The following is a 27553-nucleotide window of genomic DNA, read 5'->3' as shown; positions in this document are numbered from 1 at the left end:
AATTTGTCTATAAGTCCAATAGGGGATGTGGTTGGGGAACGTGATAGTATTCAGCTCCTCCAGGGAGAGGAGGGCACCTGATAGTCTTTTGTGGGACTATCTTATTTGCGTTCTGGAATCTTTTGGTTTTGGTTCCCTTTTTCTGATGACACTGCAAGCCCTTTTATGATGCACTGACAACCCAGGTGTCTCTCAAATGCTTTAAATTCTTTAAATCTGCTTTATTACATATACAGAGAGTAATACACTGGTCATGAACCTTTGGCTGTTTGCAATATGGACTAATCCTAATATACACTATATTGTCAAAAGTATTGGGACAACTGGCTTTACACGCACATGAACTTTAATGGCATCATAGTCTTAGTCCGTAGGGTTCAATATTGAGTTGACCCACCCTTTGGAGCTACAACATGTCACATCAAAGGTTTTTCTCTTCAGTTGGAAATCCGTTGCAGTCTATTTCACATTGAGGAGGGTTGCCCTCTTTGCTCCTGCGTCCACCCAGGTAATCGATGTACCAGTGCTAGTCTTTGTCGAGGTCGGTTTTGTATAGTGAAATCATAATTATATGCAGTATTGCAATAAATAAAATGCAAAACTATGTATAGTATGTAATGCTGTTTTTTATATAGATGAGTGCTGTTGGTTTTCATGAACCCTGATGAAGCCAATTTCAATACATAAAAACCCTTTTTATCATGTATATCCAATACACAGTGATCTGTATCAGCACCATTGTTTTTTATGTATTGAGACAAACAGGGTTGTAGGAACTTTTTATCTTTTGCTAACAATGAATTGTATGGTTTTATCATTTTTTTGCTCCTTGTTTTGGCCCGTACAGTCCGATATTTTTTTAATTTTTTTTTGCCTATTCTCCCCATAACATCTTTAACGTTTCTGGGAAGGCTGTCCACAAGGTTTAGGAGTGTCTATGGGAATGTTTGACCATCTTTCCAGAAGTGCATTTGTGAGGTCAGGCACTGATGTTGGACGAGAAGGCTTGACTTGCAGTCTCCACTCTAATTCATCCCAAAGATGTTCTATCAGGTTGAGCTCATGACTGTGCAGTCCAGTCAAGTTCTTCCACCCTAAACTCACTCGTACATGTCTTTATGGACCTTGCTTTGTGCACTGGTGCGCAGTCATGTTGGAACAGGGCGGGGCCATTCCCAAACTGTTCCCATAAAGTTGCGAGCATGAAACTGTCCAAAATGTCTTGGTATGCTGATGCCTTAAGAGTTCTCTTCACTGGAACTAAGGGGTCACGCCTAACCCTTACCCCTGATAAATAACCCCACACACACCATATTCCCCCCCTTCACCAAAGGACTTGGACCAGTGCACAAAACAAGGTCCAAAAAGACATGGATTAGCTAGTTTGGGGTGAAGGAACTTGACTGGCCTGCACAGAGTCCTCACCTCAACCCAATAGAACACCTTTGGGATGAATTGGAGTGGAGACTGTGAGCCAGGCCTTCTCGTCCAACATCAGTGCCTGACCTCACAAATGCACTTCTGGAAGAATGGTCAAATATTCCCATAGACACACTCCTAAACCTTTTGGACAGCCGTCCCAGAAGAGTTGAAGTTATTAGAGTTGCAAAGGGTGAGCCAACTCAATTTTGAACCCGTTCGGACCTGAATAGGTTTACTACATACCCACTTTCCTGGTTCAGATGAATCAGTTCTGTTAAGATGCATATACCTTAGCTACTTTACGACATTGCCTATAGCAATTCCCAGACAGGATTTATTGAGGCTCCAAGACAAGATTTCCCAAATTATTTGGGGTGGTAAATGCCCCAGAATGAATTGTCTAACGCCGTACACGCCTAGGACCCAGGGTGGGTTGAGCCTCCCTTATCTCCTAGCTTACCATCGGAAGGCACAAATTGCTCAACTAGCCTACACCACAGTTGTGGGACATATATCCCAGTGGGCCTTGATCAAAGCATTGGTGGGTCCCTGTTGTCCACATAAGGTCCTTCTGTAGATTGCTAGCAGGTTGCACCCTCCTATCTTGTGCCCTACCCTGTCGTACCCATTGGCAATTTGTTATAGCTTGAGGGCTAGAGGGCCCCTTTTCTCACATCCCCTTGGCTCCAGTGTTTTTATAGCGAGGAGTTTGAGCTGGGGGAGCGTTCTTAAGTTTCTTGGTGATAAATAACATTTCCTAAGGATTGGCAGACTATATACAATATCTCACAAAAGTGAGAACACCCCTCACATTTGTGTAAATATTTTATTATATCTTTTCATGTGAGAACACTGAAGAAATTACACTTTTCTACCATGTAAAGTAGTGAGTGTACAGCTTGTTTAACAGTGTAAATTTGCTGTCCCCTCAAAATAACTCAACACCCAGCCATTAATGTCTAAACTCACTGACAATAAAAGTGAGTACAACCCTAAGTGAAAATTACCAAATTGGGCCCAATTAGCCATCTTCCCTCCCCAGTGTCATATGAATTGTTCGTGTTACAAGATTTCAGGTTTGAATGGGAAGCAGGCGCATTAAATTTGGTGTTATCGTTCTCTCTCTCTCTCTCTCTCTTAACAGGACAGGTTCCACTCAGAATAGGCCCACCCGATACAGCCCCAATACCGATACCGCCATACTGATGTCACATCTATGGGAAGGTACCCATACAAAAGATGGGCCCAACCCATCATTCTCCACAGATCATTTTGACCATGCCCACCATCAAAAGCCGGAAACCCCTGCCACCAAAGTGTGACATCTTTCGCTTGGGCGGCCTGCCACAGACTAAAAGCCCTCTGAATACCCTCCTGTAAACTCAGGAACCGTATATTTATGCCGTTGGCGTTCATGTGAACCTCCATTCCCCCCCCCCCCCCCCCGATCCAGTTATCCCCTTCCAACTCCAGACTCCAGCACCGCCAGGCCGCCGTTCCTAACAAAAAATTTGGCCACTCCCTTGATCATTTTTATCCAAGCCTTATTGAGCTTATCCACAGAGCGGGCCAGGCACCATGCAGATCTGGGCACAATGTCTGAACAAACCAAAATGGTGTCTGGGAAAATGATCTCAAGCGCAGGAAATCCAGTTTAATGTCCCGGATCAATTCCAGTGCCACCCGGAGCCCGAGATCATAATCCGCCAACATGCAAAAGCAATATGTCGGGGGGGTCAATTCAATCTGGCATAACGATGGACTTCCGGCAACACCCGGGACCACAGCATGCCCGGGACACCGATCAACCTCACAAAAAACGTAGGAGTATCCACACCAAGCATTCTCTGCCTGAAAAACATAAAATTGTACGGATCAAGAGCAACAGATTACGACCAGATCATAAAACAGACAGAGACAGACTTGACCAGAACAGCAGCAGACAGGAGCACAGGGAAAACGGAACAACAAGCAAACTTATAAGAGATGAGGACAAACATATAAACTGAAACGCTGGGATTCTCAGCACCCAATGCGCTGCAAAACCCGATCACCCAGTCCCCATCTAGCAGCCTCTGTGGCAACCCAGTCCTGAAAGAATGGGAAGCAAAGTCCGTAGGCGTAAAGCCCTCAGACAATAAGCACTTCCTAAAGGCTGTGTTAGAAAAGGCCCATGCCCACTCGGCCCGAGCTTTAACCAATCAATCATGGCAGTGACCGGGCAAGAAGAGGAATGAGGAACTCCGCCAAGCTCGACATTGGACCGTCTCTGCCCATTTGATCAGTCTTTGACCTCCAAATAAACAAAGAAATCCTGTCACCATGAACTGTAATGTCTGAAGCGCCCAAACCTCCCCCCCAAACAGGTAGGACAACTGACCAGGTCACCCACGCGGAGAGCCCCGAAAAAGGCCAGAACGAAGAAATGCTGGGAGAATACTCCCAGCATTTTCAAAGTAAACAGGACAACGAGAATCTGAAACACGCCTACCCTTCCTGTAACCCTGCAGAGGTTTTTTTTAACCAAAAAAGATTTTGTGGTGTCTTCCAACCCTGAAAGCCAAACTGAAATGGCAGGACCCCCATTTTGCAGTTCAATGAGGAAATAGAGACTCCTTTCTCAAAAGTTCTTGCCAATCAAATATAACAAAACATGCAACCGGCCCTCCTTCCGAAAGCACCCAGCCACCAAACTTGCCAACTCATGCCATTCCCACCAGACCCAGCCGTATGCTGTCCACATGAAAGGACAAATCGACTGCCAAATCAAACCTGCTACGGTGGCAAGGCGACGTTTCACAAATGATTGGGACATAGAATTCAGAGCTGCTCTGCCTCTGGTGCCAACTGACGTAATTTTTCCCACTGTAGGCGAGAGGGCATCAGCCACTGTATTGTGCCACGTACACACGACTGGCCTTTCTGGCAGACTATGTTATCACAGTGATACCGGACACGCTTGTTCTCGACAGCCAGCACTATGGGAAACAATTCCAATAGCACAAGGTTGCAGATGAAGTCAGAATTACTCCATGCCTCTGGCCATCGACCCTCACTCCACTGGCCCCTAAAATAGGCCGCATAGCCCACTGAACTTGCTGCATCCATATAGAGGTCCACATGAAAGCTGGACATCACTACCTCCATCCACAAGGACCATCATTGTACTTGTCAAGTAGCATCTCCCAGACGAGCAGATCATCCTGATGTTCCTTGTTTAGTCTTATGAAAAAGTGTGGGAAGTTTGCCCCAGCAAAACACTTGATACATAGGAATAATGCGGCATGTGAAATTTAGCTTGCCCGGAAGAGAATGCAGGGAATGTAATTGCAATTTTTTGCCACGACGAGCACCGATAACTGACCCCCGAAGATTCTCCAGCTTATCAAATGGTAGCTGGCATTCCATCCAAAATGTATCAATGATGATACCCAAAAATTTCAATTCCTCAATTGGGACTTCGTCTCATACACATGCTGGACTGTGGCCAACAAGATCTGACAAGTTTGAGCCCCCAAAAGGCCGATAACAATGAGATTATCCAAATAATTATCCAAACTTGTGCACCCATGCAATGGCATCGTCAAAAGAGGCGTAGGACACAGCGCACAAGTTGGACTCAATTGCGTCATTGACCGAACCACCCCGACGATGGGATAAATGGTGGATAAGGCAACATTTATTGGGTTCTTTCTTGAGGACCACCAAATCGACATGCGGCGGGAAAGCAAACGGGCCTGCCATCCTCCCTAAGGACACTTCCTTAGCCAATTTCGTGGAAACCACCTCAGAATGCAAGTGAGTAGATAATAAGTTAGCCACCAGCAGGGGGACACAAGAAAACGTACAGGGAATTGTAAAACCAATAGTAAACCCCTGCAACAAAAACTGTGCAGCAACCCTGTCTGGACACCTACGTAGAAAGGGTGCCATTTTTTTCTGCCCCGGAGTTCTCCCCCTTTCCAGCGTCAGGATCCCCCAAATATGCAGGTCCGATCATTAAATTGCCAGCAGTACCCCTTTCTGTGTGTGGCCGTTGGCTCTGAGGTAGATGCACCCTCAACCCCCCTGAAAGGGATGGGTAACGGCCCTGGCCTGGGTTATCAATTTCATCCACAAGCTTACGTTCTTTGGTATTCCCATCTGAGCGAGGGCTTAACCGTCTTGCGCAGCCTCATCATAGCACACCCAGGCTACCCCTCTGTACACTAACTGGGCCTCGCTAATGGAATCCAGAGCAAAAGAGAGCAGAACAATGCTCTGGCGCTTTCTCACCTATCACACTGGCCAAGATATTGAAAGTCTGAAGCCAGTTCTCTAAGGTCCCGGAAATCAAGTGGTAATGCTGTTTTTCCTCTTCCTCCTTTTTTGCTTTCGTCCGGCTTCACTTTGTCCAGGGTTAACTTTTCAAGGGGCAGAAGGGAAAATATCTCAACATTTCCAGATCTTCTCTCTCACTTCTGGCCTAAGATGCACACCTATTGGGCCCTCGAAGTAGAGGTAAACTTCACATTTCGCCATATCAAATGCACTCCATTGGAGGCCCCATCTGCCTTATTGGATTCCAATGCATTCTTATACATGCTATCCGATGAAGCCACAGCAGGGGTTGTGACAACTGAGCCAGTTTCTCTGTGGATGCCTCATCCCCAGTCACCTCGATGGGGAGTCCTGGCACGGGGTCACGGAATTCGTGCAACGGATGTACTCTGGTCCCTCAAATTCGTCCAGGTGGACTGAGGAGAGGATTCCCCTGTGACACCGCGTACCAACAGATCCCTGCACCCCGCCAGCCAAGTCAGCAGCACCCGCACCATTAATTCCTCTTGCCCAGCAAGCCCTGCTGCTTCTGCAGCTGGGGGACCACCCAAACCACAACCCATAGAAACTGAAAACGGAACAGAGGGTAACACGGAGCTAGCAACAGATGGAATAACAGGAGAAGGTACAGACATATAGGCAGGCTGACCCAGTGTGTGTGACTACACACAGCCGTGCCTCTGGATCCCTGCTGTGCTCCCATTCTGGTAGAAATCTCTTACTCCCCCCTGGGACACCTCTCTGGCTTCCACTGTAGAAAGCTCCCCCTCAGACCTGTCATCCCCACAGGGAGCAGCGGCATCCAGTGGAGGATTAACATTGTGAGCCCTGGCTGGGCGCCAGTTGATGACATCATCGGCCGCCACTTCATGTCCAGCGCGGCTGCCCAGCTCTCTCCTTCCACACTGAGTACACTGCCTGGCAGCCCTGGTCGCAGATGATGCCTTCTGGTTCGGAATCGGGGGCAGCAAAGCTGTAGCTGCACAACAGCGACCTCTGCTTCCTCCAGATGGAGGCCGGCACCCACCGGCATAACTCTGTCTTGCCAGGCCACGCTTACAGCGGGGAAGGCCCAGCTGAGCTGGCCGTATGGTCCTGGTTACCAGGAGAAGGGGACAAGGATTAGATGGCAGATTGTGCACTCCCGCCCAGGTCCCGTCTGTGGAGAGGATTCCTCCCAGACCCGCCATCATGATGAGGGGGGTCCCTCTTAGCTTAGCTTTAGGGGCTGATGGGTCCCGGATGGGGCTCCTAGTGCGGCAGTGAACTCTAGGGGTCACATCCAGACTGAGGCGCACAGGAGGCTGAGACCTCCTAGAATGTGACAAGACGGGGGGTAGGTGTAGAAGGAACCTTCCCTGACCCCTGCAGCATGTCGATCAATTGGGACTACAGCCACCAGGGCTATTCGCCACCGCTGCTGACCTGATCTGCGAGAGCATGCTCTCAATGTCCGCCATGGTGAGGGGCCCTACAGCACAGACCTGCACAAGGGCTCCAAAAGTTTCTCCTCGGCTGACCCTCAGTCAACACCCACTTATTAGACCCCTAATAATAACCCCGCCCTGTCACACCCAACCACACCCTGCTACCATCCAATCAAGTAGGCCTCTAAACCTACCTAGCTACAGCCTAGACTGGAAACTCGATCATGTAAGCCCCCCTCTTAAATACTGGGCATCCCATTCCAGGCCTGTTCTTGACATTGTGGGAGAGAGATCTACAGATTTCTGGGGACTTGTCGGATTGGCAGGACATCGCAAAGGACTTCGATCAATACTATCTTGATAGCATATCATTTTGAAACCCTTTTACACTGGTATTTAGTACCAACTAGGATAGCTAAGATGCACCTGTCTGCCTCTCCAAATAGTTTTTGTTGATGCGGACAGCCAGGAACGATGTTTTGTGTGTGGTGACAATGCCCCAAGGTGTCCTGGTTTTGGATAGGAATTTTTTTTACATCATAAACTCTGTTACGGACATCAATCTTACTAGGGCCCCAGAAACAACCTTGTTTCCGAAATTAGACTCCAATATTCCTAAATGGTCTAATCAGTGCATACTATATATGCTTTTGGCAGCAAGAATCTTGATCGCGCATTTTTGGAAAATCGCTGTGGTGCACTTAGATTTTGTTAAACATAGATTAAACTGGATTATGGTGAATGATAAACTTGTACCCACCATACTAATCTTACTAAATGTTACAAGACCTGGGACTCCTGGATTAGGTACATCTCCCGAGTGGACTGGCACCCTTATCTCTTCTGCTATTGGGACACCCTCTCTTCCCTTTCTTTCCTTTCTGACCTCTCCTCCTTTATTATGTTGGAATTGATCTAACTCTATCAAAGTGAAGATTGCTATATATACAGTGTGTGTGTGTGTGTGTGTGTGTGTGTGTATATATATATATATATATATATATATATATATATATATATATATATATATATATATATATATATATATATATATATATATATATATATATATATATATATAATATAATATAATTTTTTTTTTTTTCTTGGTGCCTTTGTGTCGCTTTTTTGAGGATGGGGCACCTGTGCCTTTTTATTATCATAAATTTGGCCCTACTAGGCCTTAAGTTCATACCCTGCACATGCTTTTATAACGGATGCCCTAATTATTGTGATGTTTGACCTGCTTATAGGATGCGCTTTATAGGAATAAAAATTGCCAATGATAACTACGTATTGTACCCTTCTCTACTTATAGAAGTTGCCCACTTTTGTTCATTTATACAATCCTTGTTCTTTTTGTAACCACAACATTTATGTAGCATTTTCTTTGTATTTGAAAAAAAACTTTAATAAACAGACTGAAATACAAAAGCAAACCATAGTAACACAATCATAATAACCTGTATAACCTGTAATTTTGAAAACTCAAACAAAAATGAAACTGTTGTATACAGCAACTGATCACATTTCATATTTCAGATTAAAAAGGGAATATTGTTGCTGTGGGCAACTGCATTCATTTTGCTTTTTTTTTTTTTCCTTTGCTTTAGTGTATAGTAACTTAATTGTGAAATGTTTAGGCTCTGTGAAACGACAATGTCATTGTGCTGCAGTAATATAACTGGAAGCTGAGATGCATTTATTTCACTATCGAGATTTTGGTGGTGTTTTGTTTTGTTGTGATATATTTATCTGGAAGAACTTGCAGTTGTGATGCTGTGATTTTCTTTTTGTAGAACATCACAAAAGTCTCTTGGCTCAGGCCTCATGTATCAAGGTGTTAGAACTCCTTGTTTTTTTCACCAAACCATATCAAACCTGAATCATCCAGGTAGAATGTGACAGTTTTAAGTCTGGTTTCTGTATAAGAAGCATATAAAAGCAATACTACCTACAGACACCTTTAATAAAAGTTTATGAACTTTGACCAGTCAAGCTGGCCATAAAATAGTAGATTTTCTAATGAAGGTTCATATAAACATTCGTGTGAAAATTCTCAGTACATTTGATGACTTGACAAATGTTTGAAAGTACATCAAAATTGTGTTTCCTTTCAACATTCAATTGTGGGATTAATGTAATTCCCTGAATTAAAAACGCATATACTGTTAAAAAATTTGTTTGGTTAAGAAAAATGTTCCATCCTGCTCCTTTTGAATTTTCTTGTTACTGTGGTCAAAAATGGACTTTGACCCGACTAATGATCAGAAAGTAGATTGAACTTTCTTTAACCACTTCAATACCGGGCACTTAAACACCTTCCTGCCCAGACCAATTTTGAGCTTTCAGCGCTGTTGCATTTTGAATGACAATTGCGTGGTCATGCTACACTGTACCCAAATTAAATTTTTATCATTTTTTCCCACAAATAGAGCTTTCTTTTGGTGGTATTTGATCACCTCTGCGGTTTTTATTTTTTCCTAAACAAATAAAAAAAATACCGAAAATTGTGGAAAGTTTTTTTTTTTGTTTCAGCTTCAAAACTTTGTAAATACGTAAGTTTTCTCCTTCACTGATGGACACTGATGGGGTTACACTGATGGGCAAGGATAAGGCGGCACTGATGGGCACCGATGAGGTGGCACTGATGAGGTGGCATTGATGGACACTGATATGTGGCACTGATAGGCGGCACTGATAGGCGGCGCTGATGGGCGACACGGATGGGCACTGCTAGGTGGTACAAATTGGCATCGATGGGCGGCACAGGTGGGCATGGGTAGGTGGCACAGATGGGCATGGATGTGCACTGATAGGTGGCACATATGGGCACTGATAGGCGGCATTGTATTATAATATACTGTGCTAATGGATGCCAATCAGTGATGCCCATTGTGGGCACTGATTGGCATCCATTATGGGCACTGGCATCCATTGTGGCACTGACCTGGTGGTCTAGGGTGGCATACCTTGTCCTGGGCATCCCTGGTGGTCTGGTGGCATCCCTGGTGGTCCAGTGTGGGCATACTCGGGGGGGGGGGGGGGGGGGGCTGCGCTGATAATCGATCAGCACAGACCCCCTGTCAGAGTAGCAGCCGATCGGCTCTCCTCTACTCGCGTCTGATGGGATGTAGGCCCAGAGATATCAAGTATAAGTAGATAATTTGACTAATCCACTTTGCATGCATAATGATGCTTCAAATAAACCGATCCACAGAGATGGAAAACAAAAACAAAACCCAATGTGCCTCTTGTATATAGATATAAAAACAGGATTTTTTTTTTTTTTTTCAAAAACACTTTTTTACATTTCATTACCTCCAATGCTAAAGACAAACTGAGGTAGCAGTGAAAAAATAAAGGTAGTAAGAAATATCATGCACAGTTTACTTTATTCAGCTACTACTGTCTTGTACCTGAATGAGCCCCAGGCAGTAAGTTTAATTTCCTTCCAACCTATATGCAAGTATAAACTCAAGTGTCACAGAAAGGGGTCTTGGATCAATCAATGATGGGACTATAAGATGCAGGTGTCACCACTTTTGCCTTCTTCTATCATTGAATGTGCATACATAGTATACAGGGTAATATTTGTGACTGCTGTTTTATATATCCTGCATACTTTAAATAACGTTACCCTTTTTTTTAATTTCAGAGATGAAAAGGTAGTTTTCACTATGGGATGGATGTTACACAGTCTTCATGCGTTCTTCATTGTTGAAGCCCAAGAAATAAATCTTTATTTTTAAGAACATTTTAAGAATCCTAAAAAGATTACCTATTGGAATTGGACCCCAAGGATTTCATTATATAAACTGGTATAAATAACAGCAACCATGCTTAAGCAGATATTAGCTGACATGTATATAGACCCAGAACTTTTATCTGAGCTCAGTGAAGAACAGAAACAGATCTTGTTCTTCAAGATGAGAGAAGAACAGATACGGAGATGGAAAGAAAGAGAGGCCAAGCTTGAGCAAAATGAAGTGTTACAGAAATGCAACAAACCAAAAAAAGGTAAGGATGCGATTTTTATTTTAATCAGTTTACATTTTTTATGATTTGGTCTGGGTATTCCTCTGGCTTTGGGAACAATGGTTTTCTTTAGCAATGACTTTGTCCTTAAAGTGACGCTAAACATCCTTTATTCTCCAAAAATAATCCATATGTATCTACTACTTAATGGCGGTGTAATCTGTTTTTCATGAAATAGTTTCTTAGTGTTTTTCTGCCTCCTTGTAATGTGCTGTGTGAGTTTATGAAACCTCTCATTTTCTTCCTCACGTTTGATTGGAACAAACAGTGCATGTTAGTCGCAGTCATGTGTAATGCTCTCTACACTCTGCAATTTCCATAGTCTCTACCCCATCTTAGGAGTGAGCCAGAGAGGAAGGCTACAATCCTACATACATTGGCTTAATAGAGAATGAATTTAGCCACACTCTAACACAGGGGTAGGTTCAAACTAGTGTCGGACCGCTCGATCAACAATCAAATGTTGTTACTACAATATGTAAACTATACTACAAAGAAAAAATCTATGTATGTCTTTTGACTTTTGCATTGACTACTTAAAGAGGAAGTAAACCCTGATGGGTTTACTTCCTCTTTATCTCCCTTTAAAGGTAAAGCATATAGTAGCCCATTATGTGTCACTTACCTGACACAGGAGCCAGCGATGTCACTGCTGTCCCCTGTAGCTCGGAGTGTCCCTCTTCTTCCAGGTATCGCTGCTCCGGCCAATCACAGCGACGGAGCAGCGATGACGTCACTCCTGCGCATGCGCACAGGAGCCGCCACTAACGGCATATCACCGTTAGCAGCGGCACACTCAGTGCGCCTGCGTGCCACTGTCTACGGCGCATGCGCCGTAGAGAGTGGTGACTGTCTTTTTGTAAATATTTCCTAAACCATGTAGGTTCAGGAGATATTTCTTGGACCTACAGGTAAGCCTTAATCTAGGCTTACCTGTAGGTCAAAGATGTTTGTAAGGGTTTACAACCACTTTAAGTGTCAAATGTTTACATAATCAAGTGCAATGTCATTCAGAATTTTAGTAATACAGACCTATGAAAATGCCACCATTGTGCTGATTTGCATACCCACCCACCCAACATCATCTTATTGTAATGTTATGTTAACAATTTATACAAGCCAATATTTTTTTTCTGAAGTTGCAGTGTAGCATTAAAAGGGGAAAACGACCTAAAGGAAAACATGTACAGTCACTTTTTGTTATTTTAATCACAAGATTTTATGGTTATATGTTGGATTAAATAGCTAGAGCTGCTGATTTTATTCTAAATTTCTCCTGTTTTCTCCCAAAAAAAAAATATAGAAAATAACAAATATATATATCCAAATCTGCTATCAAAATAAAGCCCCATTCGGCTTAATATTATATACAATGCAGATTTGTGACATCGTCAAAACAAAAAATGTACTAGGACTTAAAACGGTTCTAAAGTCAGAAGTTTTTTTTTTATCTTAATGCATTCTATGTCCCCTCGCCCCCCCCTACTTACCTAAGCCTTCAGTTGATCCAGTGATGTGCATGTCTCCAGCTCTTCTCTCCCCTCGCTTCTGTGTCTCACTGGCTTTGCTGGGGCACCAGGAGCCGATGCTGTCAATCTGACAGGCTCCTGCTGCTGTCAATCACAGCCAGCGACAAGGGAGCAGGGGTGGCGTGTGTTAGTCTGTTAGTGGACACAGCAGTGGGGCTCAGGAGCGAAAACACACACAAGTGCCCCCATAGGAAGAGGCTTACCATGGTGGAAGCCTCTTTTTGGGTAATGAAACCACCAAGCTACTTATTCACTCCCTCATTCTCTCTTGCCTTGACGATTGCAACTCCCTTCTCATAGGCCTAACCCTTCATAGGCTTTCCCCACTTCAGTCTATCATGAATGCTGCTGTCAGACTCCTCTACCTTACCACCGTTCAGTGTCTGCCACCCCTCTCCGCCAATCCCTACACTGGCTTCTGATCGCCCAGTGAATTAAATTCAAAATACTAACTACAAAACACAAAGTCAAGACCTCCTGCTCTCAAGCTCCCTTGTCTCCAGGACTTCTCCAGAGTCTCTCCCACCCTCTCAAACTCGCTATCTCCTACTCTGGCTGACTTCAGGCGATCCCTGAAAACTCGTCTCTTCAGGGTAGCCTATCGCGCCTCCAACTAATCTTTTATCACTTCCATCAGCTTATTCCCCACAGTTACAACCTTTTGTACCACTCGTCCCACCCTATTAGATTGTAAGTTCTTCTCAGCAGGGCCCTTTTAACCCTCTTGTATTTTTTATTTTATTGTATTGTAACTTTACTGTCTCCTTTTTATATTGTAAAGCACTGCACAAATTGTGCTATTTAAATCCTGTATAATATTAATGGGGGCACTGGACAGAGAGGAGGAGACAGGAGCGCCAGCGAGGGACCTGATAAGAGGAGGTTCCAGGCTGCTCTGTTTTTCCATTTTTCCTTTATAATCACTTTAAAAGCTGATTTCTTTAGATTTAACTGAATACATAACTGCATTAGTTGGTGTTTTAAATATGTGCTCATGAAAAATTTATTATACTTTGCCTTTAAATCTGACTGGATTCAGGGCAGTCTGAGTCTGTGTGACATTCATCTCTAATTTAATATCTTGCTTCTAGAAAAAAGCAATCACTAAATACAAAAGCTTCCTGTTTGTTTGTGGAAGTGATTTAGAGTGCCTGGGATTATTACAACGAAGCAGGAAGATAGGATTTAAACAAGTAAAAAAAAGGAAGTGACACAAAGGATGCATTTAGAAAAACACCAACTGTTTTCAAAAGGTCAAAATAAAATCCGTTTTTTTTTTTTTTTTATAGAAGGCTAAATTAGGGTCCCGTGAGGATTTTATTATATATTTTTTTTTTTTTAAGAGACTACAGCTTTTACTGAATATGCATTGACACCTTATACTGGCAGACAAGTATAATCTGCAAACTATGGTATATCTGTGCAATAGACACAAGCTCAGCTGAGCTTCAGAGGTAGTGTGACCAGTGTTATTTTCTCTTTCGTTCATCGATGGACACAGCGCCTCCTTAATCTTGACCATTGGCTTATATTGCCTCTGCAGGAGTGGGACTAGGCAGAACAAATAATACCTGGCTACGCCCATGGCCTGTCCTCAGTCAGTATATAACCCCCTCCCTGCTCTAGATACTCAGTTTTTTTCTGTCTAATCGGCAGTAAGGACCTAGCTCCTTGCTAGGATCTTTTGGTCCTAGCAAATTGTACTTTTTGTTTTTCCCATGCATTTTCTCCTTGGAGATCTGCAATCAACTGCTGGGCTAGGCGACGGGCTGGATAATCTAGATCCAGTGGTCTCCCCAGTCCAGCCAGCGAGCGCATGGAGACCGCAGTTACACGCTAGATCGGCCATGACATGGCCTCAATGGACAGAGGCTGGCCCGCGAGTTAAACTTCTCACAAGGTCAAATACGAACGGGCTCTGGTCCAAGTCGCAGCAGTCCCTTGGCCGTCAGCCCCCCACTTCAGTGGTGATGGCATTCTGTCTGGAGGGTCAGCTGCACCATGGATCGGTAAGTATGGTTCCCCCTTTCCCCCTTTGTGTGGTTTGGGGTGGACGCGGGTACCCTCCTGGTTAAACTGGGCTTCCCTCTCCCCCCATGGATTGGTGAGAGTCCCATGGCAGGCAGCAGAGTCCCCTGGGGGTCTCCCCTGCCATTTCCCTTCTGGGTGGTATGTGTCCTGCCATGGCAGTATGGTGGGTTCCAGTGCAGAGGGTGCAGCAGAGACCCCTAGGTGCATGCCCTGCTTTGTGTGTGTGCACTGTGAGGTAGTGTGCAGTTTGGGGGTCCCAATGCAGAGGGCACAGCGGTGTCCCCTTAAATGTTCACCCCGCTTGGTGGTACAGTACCTTTTTGGAAGGGGTCCCCTTGCAGAGGGTGCAGCAATGTTGAAGGCACAGAGAGGATCCTGGCAGCAAGCTTCAGCATGATAAATGACCTGTGACCATTTTTGGGTGGTCTTATGACATTACAGATGCATTTCTCTTTGTCTGGCTGGTCTCCGGCTAGCGGCCATGTTTGTGTAGCCAATGATGTCACAGTGGTCATTTTTTAGTCTAGACACTAGAGACGGCCAGAACCTTGTAGATGCTTCTCTTCCTGTCCTGGGATATATGAAATGGACACCGACATTGGTGTTGCTGGGTCCAAATTATGGCACTCCTGCGTTTAGTAGGGTGGGTCTTTGGGGGTCCTTGTGTATCTCCCTCTCTGCTGATAGGTACCCTGGCCATTGGGGGGTCTTCTTCCTTATGGAGCCCTCAGGGTCACATCTCACACACTGATCCCCCCCCCCCTTGGAGGTGGCAGGTCCCTCGGAACCCCAGCTTCCCATGATTGCACTGACGGTGGTCCTTGAGTCATTAGTGTCCCTTTGTGTGGGCAAAGACCCGGGAGGAAGCATTCCTGCCTTCCCCTGCTCAGTCTGTCTCATTTGATTCTGAGCCTGATGCTGCTGGGAATGTGGCCCGTCCAGGGGGGTTTAATATCTCACCCCTGACTCGTCCGATAGTGAGGATGAGTCCTCTGTGGTCTCAGCAGTGGGTGAAAAAGCGCTGGGGGAGGCACTTGTTACTGCGGTGTGGGAGACTCTAAAGATGGGGGATGTGGCTGATAGAGCCACAGACATAGCTGTGTCTATTGGTACACATGTCACCTCGCACACCTAGGGCATTTCCTTATTTTGATTGGTTGTTCCCATTCCTTATTAGGTAAACCTAAATCACCCTTTGTGGTCCCCAAATGTTTCCCAATATGCTACCCCTTTGAAGAATCACTTTTAAAAAAGTGGACTACCCCACCAGTGATGGACCCTCCCTGTTTCCAGGTTGAATAGCAACCATGATATCAGTAGAGGAATCCCCGTCATTTAAGGAGCCAGCTGACAGGAAAGCGGAGGCTGTGGCATGCAGCATGTTTACTATGGCTGGGTCGGCATTGCGTCCAGTCTTGTCCTTGGCCCTAATGTCGCACACCCTAACTGAATGGGCCAAGCTTTTGGGCCTGGGTCTGGTTAGTGAGCAGGTTTTCACTGCTCATGTTGATTTAGCAGACCAGTTGGTCCATGGTGATGCAGCTTCTGTGCTCTGCAAGCTTTCTGTTTCAGCTGTGGTGATTAGATATGTGCTGTGGCTTAAGAATTGATTGGCAGACCAAGCCTCTAAAAAAGCTCTCATTGATCTGCCCTTTCAAGGAGATCACCTGTTTGGGGCTACCCTGGATGACGTCATTAAGGGTGTCACAGGGGGAAAGAGTACCTTCCTGCCTCTCAATCTAGGAAAGGCAAGGAGCCTCGTTGCAGATGGGGGCCTTCCTTCTCAGCTCATAAGAAATTATTCCAGGCTCCCGGGACGGTAGGTAAAGGAAACCGATCTCAAGTCTTCCCCCGAAAGTTCCAAGCAATCTTGGTCTGGCATGAAGGTCTGCCTTCTCCCATTGCTGGGATGGGGGGACATCTTCGCTGGTTTCCAGATTCATGTACCTCATTCATGATCATCAAGGGGGTCCACAAACTGAACCTTTTGGGGGTACCAAAGAAGGGGGACAGAATTTGTCCACTTCGGGGGGCCCTGTGTCTCCTTGTGTGGGTATAATGCCTGTAAAGGTTCAGGTGACATCCAAACTACCCAAGCCCTGTCCAGGAAATTGGGCTACCTGGGTCTGACTCTGGGGTGAATGCTGACCAGGTCAGTAGTTCTTCTTCTGTCGGCCCTTTTAGCAGTTTCAGTTAAACGGGATGTAACTGAGGCTCGTGGCAATCTCGCAAATTCCTCTGGTAGATGCCGTAGTCGTCCTAGCGTCACTGTGGGGCCAACTTCCTCTTCTGGAGTGCCTACGAAGGACCGAGGGCGAAAGTCTTTCAGTGGCTGTAAACATCCCTTAGAAGCTACCTCTAAAAGAGGACTGGTTGTATCAAGGGCTGAACTTCCATCCTGCTTTACAGTAACTGGTTTTAATGGCCTAGCCATTGAAAACCAGGTACTGAGAGATAGAGGTCTGTCGGGATCAGTGATCTCTACTATGGTGAAGGTGAGGAAGTTGACATCTAGTAAGATATACCATCGTACGTGGAAAGCATATATTTCTTGGTGTGAGTGGATTGGTGTTCATCCTCGATCCTTTTCTGTGGCTCGGATCTTAGCTTTTCTTCAACAGGTCATCTGGTGTCTACCTTCTTCTTTCAGCGACCCCCTAGCCACTCACTCTTTAGTTCGTACCTTCATTCAAGGAGTCTGGCATGTGGCTCCACCTGTATGGTCTCTTTTTCTGCCATGGGATTTAAAATTGGTGTTCTCGGTTCTCCTGAAACCTCCATTCGAGAATATTGGGGGGATTCCCTTACCTACCTTGTCCCAGAAGGTGGCATTCCTGGTGCATACCTTCAATAAATTCTATAATATATTTTGGTATCTGCGGAAGCTTCTTTTGGCTGAAAGGTTTTACAGGCTGCTGTTTAAGAGGGGGGGGGGGTTCCCTCATAAGGGGTGTTTTTTATTTAAACATTTTTTTATTTCAGATGGGGCTCCTGTGACCCGGTTAGGGCTCTTGTGGTTAGCCTTGGGTTATTTTGCCCACCCCTCATTTTTCGTTGGCACTGCTTTGTCTATCGATGAATGAAAGAGAGAATGGGATTTTTGTACTCGCCATAAAATCCATTTCTCTGAGCTCATTGACGGACACAGCACCCACCCCTCTATGAGGTTTTTGATAATTCTATTACTGCTTGCTACTAAACTGAATACCTACAGCAGGGAGGGGGAGGACAGCCCATGGGCATAGCCAGGTGTTTTTTTTTTCTGCCTAGTCCTACTGCTGCAGAGGCAACATAACCCAATGGTCAAGATTAAGGAGGCGCTGTGTCTGTCGATGAACTCAGAGAAATGGATTTTAAGGTTTACGAGGATACATTTCCTATATTTCAGGGGTTAAAGAGTACTTTAATAAATTACACAAATTACATGTAAGGCAGCAAGTGAAACCAATCCGTTAGTTCATGATGCTATCCAGCAAACATAGCTGTGCCAAAACCAGAACATTCACCTATTTTTGACTTCAGTAATTCTAGATTTTCTATTACTCTTTCTGTTGTAGGGAATATCTAGAAATGTTAAAGCGGCGTTCCACCTAAAAGTGGAAGCTCTGCTTATCTGCCCCCCCCCCCCCCTTCTGGTGCCTTTATGGGGGATAGGGAAGCAGGCACCTGTCCCACTTCCAAGATATCTCACCGCTGCGAGATCACGCGGAAGTTCAGCCCTCCTCATCCCTCCTTCGCCACCGGGCCATTCAAAAAGTGCAGCACACTTCGGGGATGCACAGTAGGGAAACGGCTATGAAGCTAAAAGGCTTCAATGCTGGTTTCCCTTACCATGAATGGTCATCCCTGGATTCCAGGACAGGTAAATGTCTTAAAGTCAGCAGCTACAGTATGTGTAGCTGCTGACTTATTCTTTTTTGCGGGGGGGGGGGGGGGGGGCGGCAGAACTCTGCTTTAATTTTCCTATAACTGAGAGGTATGCTGTTTTAAGGACAGTTGCAAGTAGTCCTTTGTGTTCTGCGCTGTTTTACTGAAGTAATGATTCTCAGCTTCACTCTCTGTTAGAAGGTCTTAAAGGATAATTTCACCTTTCAAAAAGTGTTACATGTTACACCCATATTCGGGGTGTAACATGTAATATGTTATGACTGCACCTATCCCGCACCGTCACAACCCCCCCCCCCTGCCAGCTAGCGGGGTTTCTTCTCCACCGGCTAGCTGTCAATCTTTTTCTTTTAAAACATGGCCGAGTGAGGCTCTGCCCACCCGACCACGTCGCTCATTCACAGTGCTCTGTGAATGGAAAAGGACAATGTCTGGCAGCCTTTGCGGTTGTCGGCTTGTTATTTTCAATGCACTACCATGACGCTGTGAGCGCTGCGGTAGGTCATTCATTCTTCCTATTGAGTTTCTCGTACGAGGAAGCAGAAAACACTGACAGGTCTACAGGAGACCTGTATGGCATTAGTGATCTGTTGATCACTGGTGCAATGCTTTATGGGCTCCTGCAACAAAAAATAATGCACTTTTTTGTACCTGCAAAAAAAATAATTGCATTTTATTACTTTTTTTCCTAAAAGGTGAAATTATCCTTTAAGCCAGCCATAGATGGATTGAAACTTGGCCGGTTCAGCAGGAATCTTTTGCAGGCTGGTTGATCTAGCAATTAACTTCAGTACAACCAGCTTGTTTCGTTTTTTTTTTTGTACGATCGCACGATCATTGTATTCTGATGGTGGGGAAACGCTGTCAGAATACTATAGTGCCGAGTGTGGGAATCGAGCAATTACAAATATAGAGATTGTAGAAAAAGCAAATCTTATTGAGACTTATTGCTATCAGCCACAAGTTAACCTGATTAAGCCACAGAGACATGCTTGTGTAACTTTCAGAATCGGTTTTATTTTATTCTGTGATGTATGGGTTCTCCTTATAATTCTGAAACAGTTTTGCATTATTGCTTCTAACTTTGCACCTTTAATAAACTGAAAGTTACAGTTACTCCCTGTCTGATCATTCAGGCGATGCAGATAAGTGGCAATCACCCCAATCTTTTACCTTTGCAGTAAGGTGCACATGGAGGGGGCTTTGCAGATTACAAACAGAAAATTCCCCAGAACACTTACCAGCTAGCCTGCAAGAATACCAAATTAGCCATGTAACAGTTCATGTTAAAACAGAGGCCTTAATTTCACACATTAGTAAATGTATACTGCGGTCCTAACTATAGTTTTGTACAACTTTACACTCTCAAAGTTAAGCAAAAGAAGGAATGACAAAAAAGTAAATGGTGTGCTGTGCTACAATATTTTATTGCACTGTCTTGCAACCCAACAAAACTGATAACAGCCCTCATGCTAAAACCATACCTCCGAACTTTATAAGATGGGAATGAGGGACACCTATTAGAAAAAGTATGTAGGCATAGGACACACCCCAATTAAGGGAGAATTGTACAAAAAAAAAGTGAGTGGTTAAACCCACAAGTGCGTTTTTTTTATTTTTTTATTTTTTTTTACCACTACTATACCTTTTTTATATTGGCTTTTGGAATTAACAAATGCAGAAATTTAGAAATTAGCTCAAAGGTTTAGCATTGTAAAACAATTTATGATAGATGAATAGTCCATTTTATATACAACTATATAGATCAGACGAAAATGAGGGACAAATGGGGAGGAAAGAGGGATATTGTTCTGAATGAGAGACAGTCCATCGAAATCGGGGACAGTTGTAAAACTGCTGAATTAATATGCTTATTTTACTAGGGTCACTGTGTCACGTTTATTTTTTATAGTTATACATATGTGGTTACACCAGATGTTTAAAGAGATGTATGTGTCAGAGGATGGATTTTATATATCACTTTAGCTACAGTAAGGAGTGGTTACACCACACCTCTGGAGGTTCAAACAGAAGTGTTTGGTTAGTTGGCGTGTCTCACAGCTTTGATAAAGCTTGATCAACAGCTTCTGAGAATCTTTTTCCAATACTTGCATTCCATAAAGTTTTATAGTTAAGAGATGTTACCCATAGCGAGGGCAAGACTTTTCAGTTCTGCATAACACCTAGTTTGATATGTGGTTAAGCTGCACTTGAGGAGTTCCTGCATCAAAATCTTAAAATGTATTGTTTTCATGTCATATATCATAAAAAAACATATTATTATGATAGCTGGTATTTACACTTGGGTGCTTTTATAATAAAACAAGCATTTCATGGTCTTACACAAGAGCATTTTCAATGTCAATACCAGTAGGTGGATTCTGACGAACAATGGTTTTGGAAGCAACATTGCATATACTAAGATGAAATCTTTCATTTAATTTCTGGAGAACCAGAACCAAAATGTTTAGAAAAAGTTTTCAAGTGTGTCCATATAAAGCCTTTATAAGGTACTTTTACTTGTCATTGTGCCGTTACTGATTGTAGCCAATGATTGTGGCTTCTAGGAGGGTTAAAAAAAAAAAAAAAAACGTCCTGTGTGCATGGCGCCTTAATTCATTTTAAGGTGTTACTAAACCCAGAACCCCTGCATTCACTATATCTGGTCTCCCACAGTACACAAAACATTGAAATGCAGTTATTTTAGTAAATACAAACTGCTAAACGCCTTTTCTCATCAGCAGTTAGAGCAGACGTGTGACTTCTATCAGAGTCCAACCAAGCATCGGTTAAAGCATGTAGGAGGAGTTTTCTGACTTTGCTATGAGACTGCAAGAGCCCTGACCCTCTGTCTGGACAGTACACACATGCACTCTCCCAAGAAAAAAACAAAACCTCTCTAGCAATACACACCAAACTTAGCATGTGCAGCCTGACTCCATAGACTCTGTGTTATCAGGAAATTATCAGGGACAGTGGAAGTAGGGGAGGAGCAGAGAAGACAGGATCAAACAGCCTTTTTATGCGGAGGATTAACCCCTTAGGTTCCACAGTGAGTATAACAAGCATGCTTTACTGCATATGCAGACTTATTTTACTGTTGTGGGTTTAGTAACACTTTAAATAATTCTGGTCCTTGAAATTTTTGCTCAAGCACTAGCTTTAAGGCAGAACATTGTTTCTTGCTGCAGATCTTTGCTCCTCTTCCTGCTCTGTCAGTCACCATCAGGGAAGGAGCATACTAATTGGTTACAGTTTCAGCCTGAGACTAAAGCCTATTACACACAAAGAGATTATCTTCCGTTTTTTTTTTCTTTTTTTCCACATGCTAGTCTCCATATCAAAAATGAATAGGTTACTAAAGTATGAAAATTTCCGTACGACAGAATAAAGATTCAGAAGTGATGTAATGTATTTTTGGAAGAAAACTGTACCGAATAAAATAAAATTTTCGTGTTTATCCCTTCAGAACATTTTGGATGAAAGCTGATCAAATTATGAGATGATCGATTTGAATGCAGTATTTTTGTGTACAATATTCTGATCGTGTGTATGGGGCTTAAGTCAGCTCCTAGCAATTGAGGGGGATTCTATTGGCCACCACCTTGGCCATATAGTAGAGCCTCTGCCTAGAACTGAAGAGGGGCAAGAGAAGAGACTGTGCTGTAGGGTGAGAGGGCCATGAGGCAGTTCCAGAACATTAGGGGTGCTTATTGGTAGAAGGAGGCTGCTGCGACTGCCCAGGGACTGAGCTATGCAGAGTAGCTTTAGTGAGCACTGCTGAGCTGAAACCCAGAGAGAGCAGCCCTATACCCCTGCCTGTAATGGAGACTGAGCTACTGCCTCATACTGACCAGAGGTTGCTCTGACCAGAAATGGCGGTGCTGACCAGAAGTTAATTCTGTGTGTACTGTGCTGCGCTGCATAGAGAGGAGAATCACAAGGCTGTTGAGTTGTGAGCTGAACTGTACTAAGTGGCGAGCCTTAGGAAATGGAGGGCTGTGTAGTGCTACACAGCTGCTTGCGAATGGAGAGATCCTGACAGAGACTGACTGCAGAGAGCCACAGTGGCAAAGCAATATAGGACAGAGCTACAAAAGAACAGTGTCCAGAGCTGCAGATTGGTGCCCAGAGCTGAGTGAGACTGCTGACTCCAGGTAGAGAAGGCCACAAAATACAGCAGGCACTGGCCTAGGAGAGGATCCCTGTAATGTGACCTGTCGCCAGGCCTTAAAGGGACAGACTTAGAGCAACATTTGGGGTAAGAGGCCTCTTGAGGACCAATGGTCCGAAAACTTTACTGCTTGTTGCTAAGGGATTGACATGTCTATTATTAAACTAGTGTGTCGGTAAATTCTGGGTAATTTTGGGGTAAGTCATCACTGGGAGCTACAGGAGGACCCATTAAGCCAGTGCTCCTAGGTGGGTAGTACACCTCAATGCACAAAGATATAATTTTCTTGCATTAAAAATTTAGTGTAGTTCTTGTAGTCATCAAGAGGGTAATTTTGTTTGGAACATATTGAGCTAACGGTTGTAGCTTCCTGTCTAATGTCCCAGTTTATTCACCCAAAGCTTCCATGCAAAGTGCTTTGAACTGTATTTTTGGGTTGTTGAATTTCGACTGGTAAATATACTGTATGTCTGTGGTTATGAGACTTTTTTTAGACAATGTTCTGGCTAAAGGTTCTAGTGGCAAGAATTGATCATTATGGTTGGATTTTCTCAGAAAATTGCTGTTTGCCACAGGGATAAGCCTGTGTGGATGTCTTCTAATTTTACAATTCCTTCCTCTTGTACAATGAGGTTTACTCAAGCAATCAAAGTATTCATGTTTATGGAGAGACTTTTTGTTAAAAAGATCCCTTAGTGGTCTGATTGTCCCTTCTTATCTACTAACATCTATTTTGTATCTTCAGGCCGAAACATTTCAAGTACAGCCTTCTCCTAGACAAAAATGGCCACCAGACAACTTTTAAAAGGGAAGTTGGTAATGACCCCCCCCCCCACCAAAAAAAAAAAGACAGCCATACCTTTTAAAGGCCAATTGAACCTTATCCAATACTAGGTATTGTGTAGGCAGTGGTCAGTTTAATCACCCTCTGTTTCACATATTGACTATGTGATCAGATTTGTCCACATTATTTGATGTTCATGCGATTCCCACAAGCACATAATGAAGGTTGTTTGTTCCACACTATGGAAAATCCACGATTTCATAAAACAATGGCATTTAGCTTTGTAATGACTGCAGTTCAAGGGAACTAGGAATTTGGTGGGAATGTCTATCACTGGAGTCCCAGAGAAGAAGAAGACAATAGGGACATTTATTTTCACAGGAACCACACAGAAACATTTGCTTAGAGTATGCTCTAAACCAGGGATATGCAATTAGTGAACCTCCAGCTGTTGCAGAACTACAAGTCCCATGATGCATAGCAAGATTCTGACAGCCACAACCATGACACCCAGAGGCAGAGGCATGGTGGGACTTGTAGTTTTGCAACAGTTGGAGGTCCACTAATTGCATATCCCTGCTCCTAAACCATTAAAGTAGAACTATAGGCAGTTTTTTTTCCATTTTGGATAAAGTAATGGCCCTTGTAAGATATTTATTTTTGCCATCTTTGTCCCTTTGGGGAGATGTACCTGCGCTTCCTGTGCCATAGCCAAAACAGGAAGGAAGAGTATTTCCCTGGTAATCTCTTGGGGACCACTGATCACCAGAAGTAGTGTCCCTATTGGAACATCTGCATTCTTTTACTTTTCTAAGGACACCATAATTTTCTTTTTTCACTTTCACTTTCTATGATAATGATAAACGGGACAAATAGAGAGTGGGAATTTCCCTAACGGGGACACAGACAGCAATAAAAACTGACAAGTGTTCTAATCACTCTCCCCTCTATACAAAACAAAAAAAAATGTATTGCGTTTAATTGTACTTCAAGTTAAAATGTGCATGCACATTTAGTTGAGGTCTAACCATTAGAGCAAAGCTACATGGGACAGCACAAAGGACTAAAATGGCTATACATAAAGATATAAATAAAGAGACACAAACAATGTCATGTTTGGCAAAAAATGGCCACGGCATTTATTAAGGGGTTACCCAACATAACAATAATCACTCAGAACAAAATAAATCTTTAACTTAAAATTCCATAACCATAAATTATTTAATTTATTAAACTCACGAAGTCCATCCAGAACTAAACTGGATGACAAACCCCAACCACTGAAAGCCACTCACAAACTGAGTGGCTGAAGCCCCTAAAATGCCGTGGCCTGCTCAACCATGTTCTGTAAACCCAAAAGAAATATATCTGAACCAACTTTGGAAAGGTGCACCAAATCAAATCCATATAGACCAGGCAAGAAACCCTCAAGGTCTATATGGAGATAGGAAAAACTGCCATGTGAAAGAACCAAATTGCGTATAGTTCTATTCACCCGTTTCCTAATTCTGTCTAAATAGTGAAGATTGCTTACATCTGACCAAATCAGTCTTGGGATCATTTCGTAAAAAAGCATAACTGTGGAAGGAAATAGTAACTTAAAGGCAGATAAATCTTTTTTCATCTCACAGATCAGATCCCACGTTTTTACTTTGCCCAGGTCATTACCCCCGGCATGAACTATAAGCACATCAGGAGAAGGCCACTGACCTAACAGGTAAATTAATTGATCTTTTAAATTTCTCCATCTCGGCCCCCTTATTCCCCATCACAGAACCTGAAATTGGGTATAGAGGACAAAAGAAGGGGCAAAAATGGGTTGGAAAACACCAACCCCGGGATTTTTAACAGTATCAGATCAACATAGTATGCAATCAATTACAAAAATATTTTTATTATTATTCAATCAACATCCATCAAAGATGTGCAAAACAAACAATATACAGGCATAAAAATCAATGGTGAGGCTGGATTAGGTGTAGATCATCTCCAAAATTACCCCACATTGATGCATAAAAACAAAAACGCTACGCTGCGATTATTCTCAACATGTTTCGCTCGTAACTCAAGCTTCATCAGGAATTGGTGCAACAGCAGATCATAGCTAATAGAGTAAGAAAAACAACATATATTAAATTCATGAAAAGTATATCACAAAATGTATTATAGTAAGCATTTACAATATATATATATATATATATGTCTATATATATCATAAGATTTGTAATGTATACGTCACTTCCGTGATCCCTCTCTACCGTTGTTTTTATATTTTTTATATTCATAATTTTTAGTAAAATATTTAATACAATATATTTTTTTATCTCCCATTGCTTTTTACATTTGAAATTTTAAATTATGGCGGTTTACATGACATGCTCTATATTTATATGAAAATTCCTTTACTATTAATCTCTATTACTATTCGTTTTGGGTCCCCATTCTATGTCCGTCTGACCGCTCGCTCTTTCCCTAATGTCTTTTGAGCGTGGCGCGATATGTAAATGATGGGCGGGGTATACCCGCCCAGTGCTCTCAGAAAGCCACTTCCGGCAGCCATGGAAACATCCCAGTTGAAGTCACGGGAAGTGATGTAACGTGTAGGAAACCGGAAGTGACGCCTACACCCGAGCGATACGCTCGCTGGTCTGTTTGCTGTGCGCTCTGTCCTCCCCAATCTTTGTGAGTAGTTCGATATTGTTTTAATAAACTTGATAATATTTTAATCTACTACACTATGGTGGACTCTATCTATTCCTTGAGTGTATATGCTGATAGTATCCACGGAGGAATTTGATGGATGACGGTGACGCTAGAGAAGTGTGAAGCCCCCCCTGTCTATCTCCTGAATTCAAGTGTTCCCCATTAAAGGCTATTTCGCTGTATACCTTACAGCAGTAAGGTAATTACCTGGTGTGGCCAGCACTAACACGTGAAAATCACCTAAACGGAGAGAGTTGGCTTGGCACTGTGAACACACAACTGCACTATTTTACTTGGTTGTGATATTTCACCATTGTTATTCACGATTGGACTATCTATGGGGTCACCTTGATTAAACCCAATCGGTTTCGAAGTTTTTTTGCTATACGCACTCTATCACTTTATATTATATGTTTTACCACAGCACTATTGCCGTTGATATTTGAATTACTTGTATATTACCTTCAAGTCTAATTCTAATATTTTGATATGCTATGCACGGACGCACTTTGTTTTACTTTTTCCTGACATCATTATTTTAGATATATTAAGCACGTCTGCACTTTGTTTTTTAGTTTTTTACACCATTATTTACACTATTAAGCATTTACAAAACACGCATATTTTTGCAGATGAATATACAGAGGAAAAAGTAATCCAAAAAAATAAATAAAAAAAAATTAAAATAAATATAATCTCAATAAATGTGAAATATGTCCAAACATAAATTCCCTATTGCAGGATACAGTAGTCAACATTTCTAACATAACAACACATATACTGTTTGTTTTGCACATCTTTGATGGATGTTGATTGAATAATAATAAAAATATTTTTGTAATTGACTGTATACTTTGTTGATCTGATACCGTTAAAAATCCCGGGGATGGTGTTTTCCAGCCCGTTTTTACCCCTTCTTTTGTCCTCTATATAGAATTTGGGATGTGGTATCCTCCTCTCTTCAATCCTCTCTTATAAATTTTTCTTGCCAAATCCAAATTGATTCTGCCATTCTTAATGGAAGCTCTCCTTTTGGCCCAAAATATAAAGGAATGTCCTATTATCCAAATTACACGCTTGGAAGGACCTAAGGAAAAAATTAAACAATTTAAATCTATCACTATCCCAATGCCCCAATTGCTTAAACCATCCTTAGAAAACCCAAGCAAGCTTGCCTCTGTAGCAGCCCCAATTCTAAATGAATGTGAGGAAAATTGGAAACCAGATGGATTAAGCTGCT

At 43.1% G+C, this 27553-nt stretch overlaps 1 protein-coding gene across 1 annotated transcript in view; it reads left to right on the top strand.

Annotated features, from left to right (window-relative positions):
- The window catches only part of SH2D4A (SH2 domain containing 4A), a 174252-nt gene that overhangs the window by 20698 nt on the left and 126001 nt on the right, over window positions 1–27553 (top strand). Inside the window, exon 2 of the mRNA XM_077476200.1 lies at window positions 10828–11189. Within this exon, the coding sequence (XP_077332326.1) occupies window positions 11009–11189 (181 nt within the window). The 5' untranslated portion in view covers window positions 10828–11008. The remainder of the gene's footprint in view (window positions 1–10827; window positions 11190–27553) is intronic.

The sequence above is a fragment of the Lithobates pipiens genome, unplaced genomic scaffold (genome assembly GCF_037356315.1).
Source record: "Lithobates pipiens isolate NorthernLeopardFrog02 unplaced genomic scaffold, aLitPip1_a1.2 Scaffold_13, whole genome shotgun sequence".
Classification (NCBI taxonomy): domain Eukaryota; kingdom Metazoa; phylum Chordata; class Amphibia; order Anura; family Ranidae; genus Lithobates; species Lithobates pipiens.
This window is presented reverse-complemented; position numbering and strand designations above follow the sequence as displayed.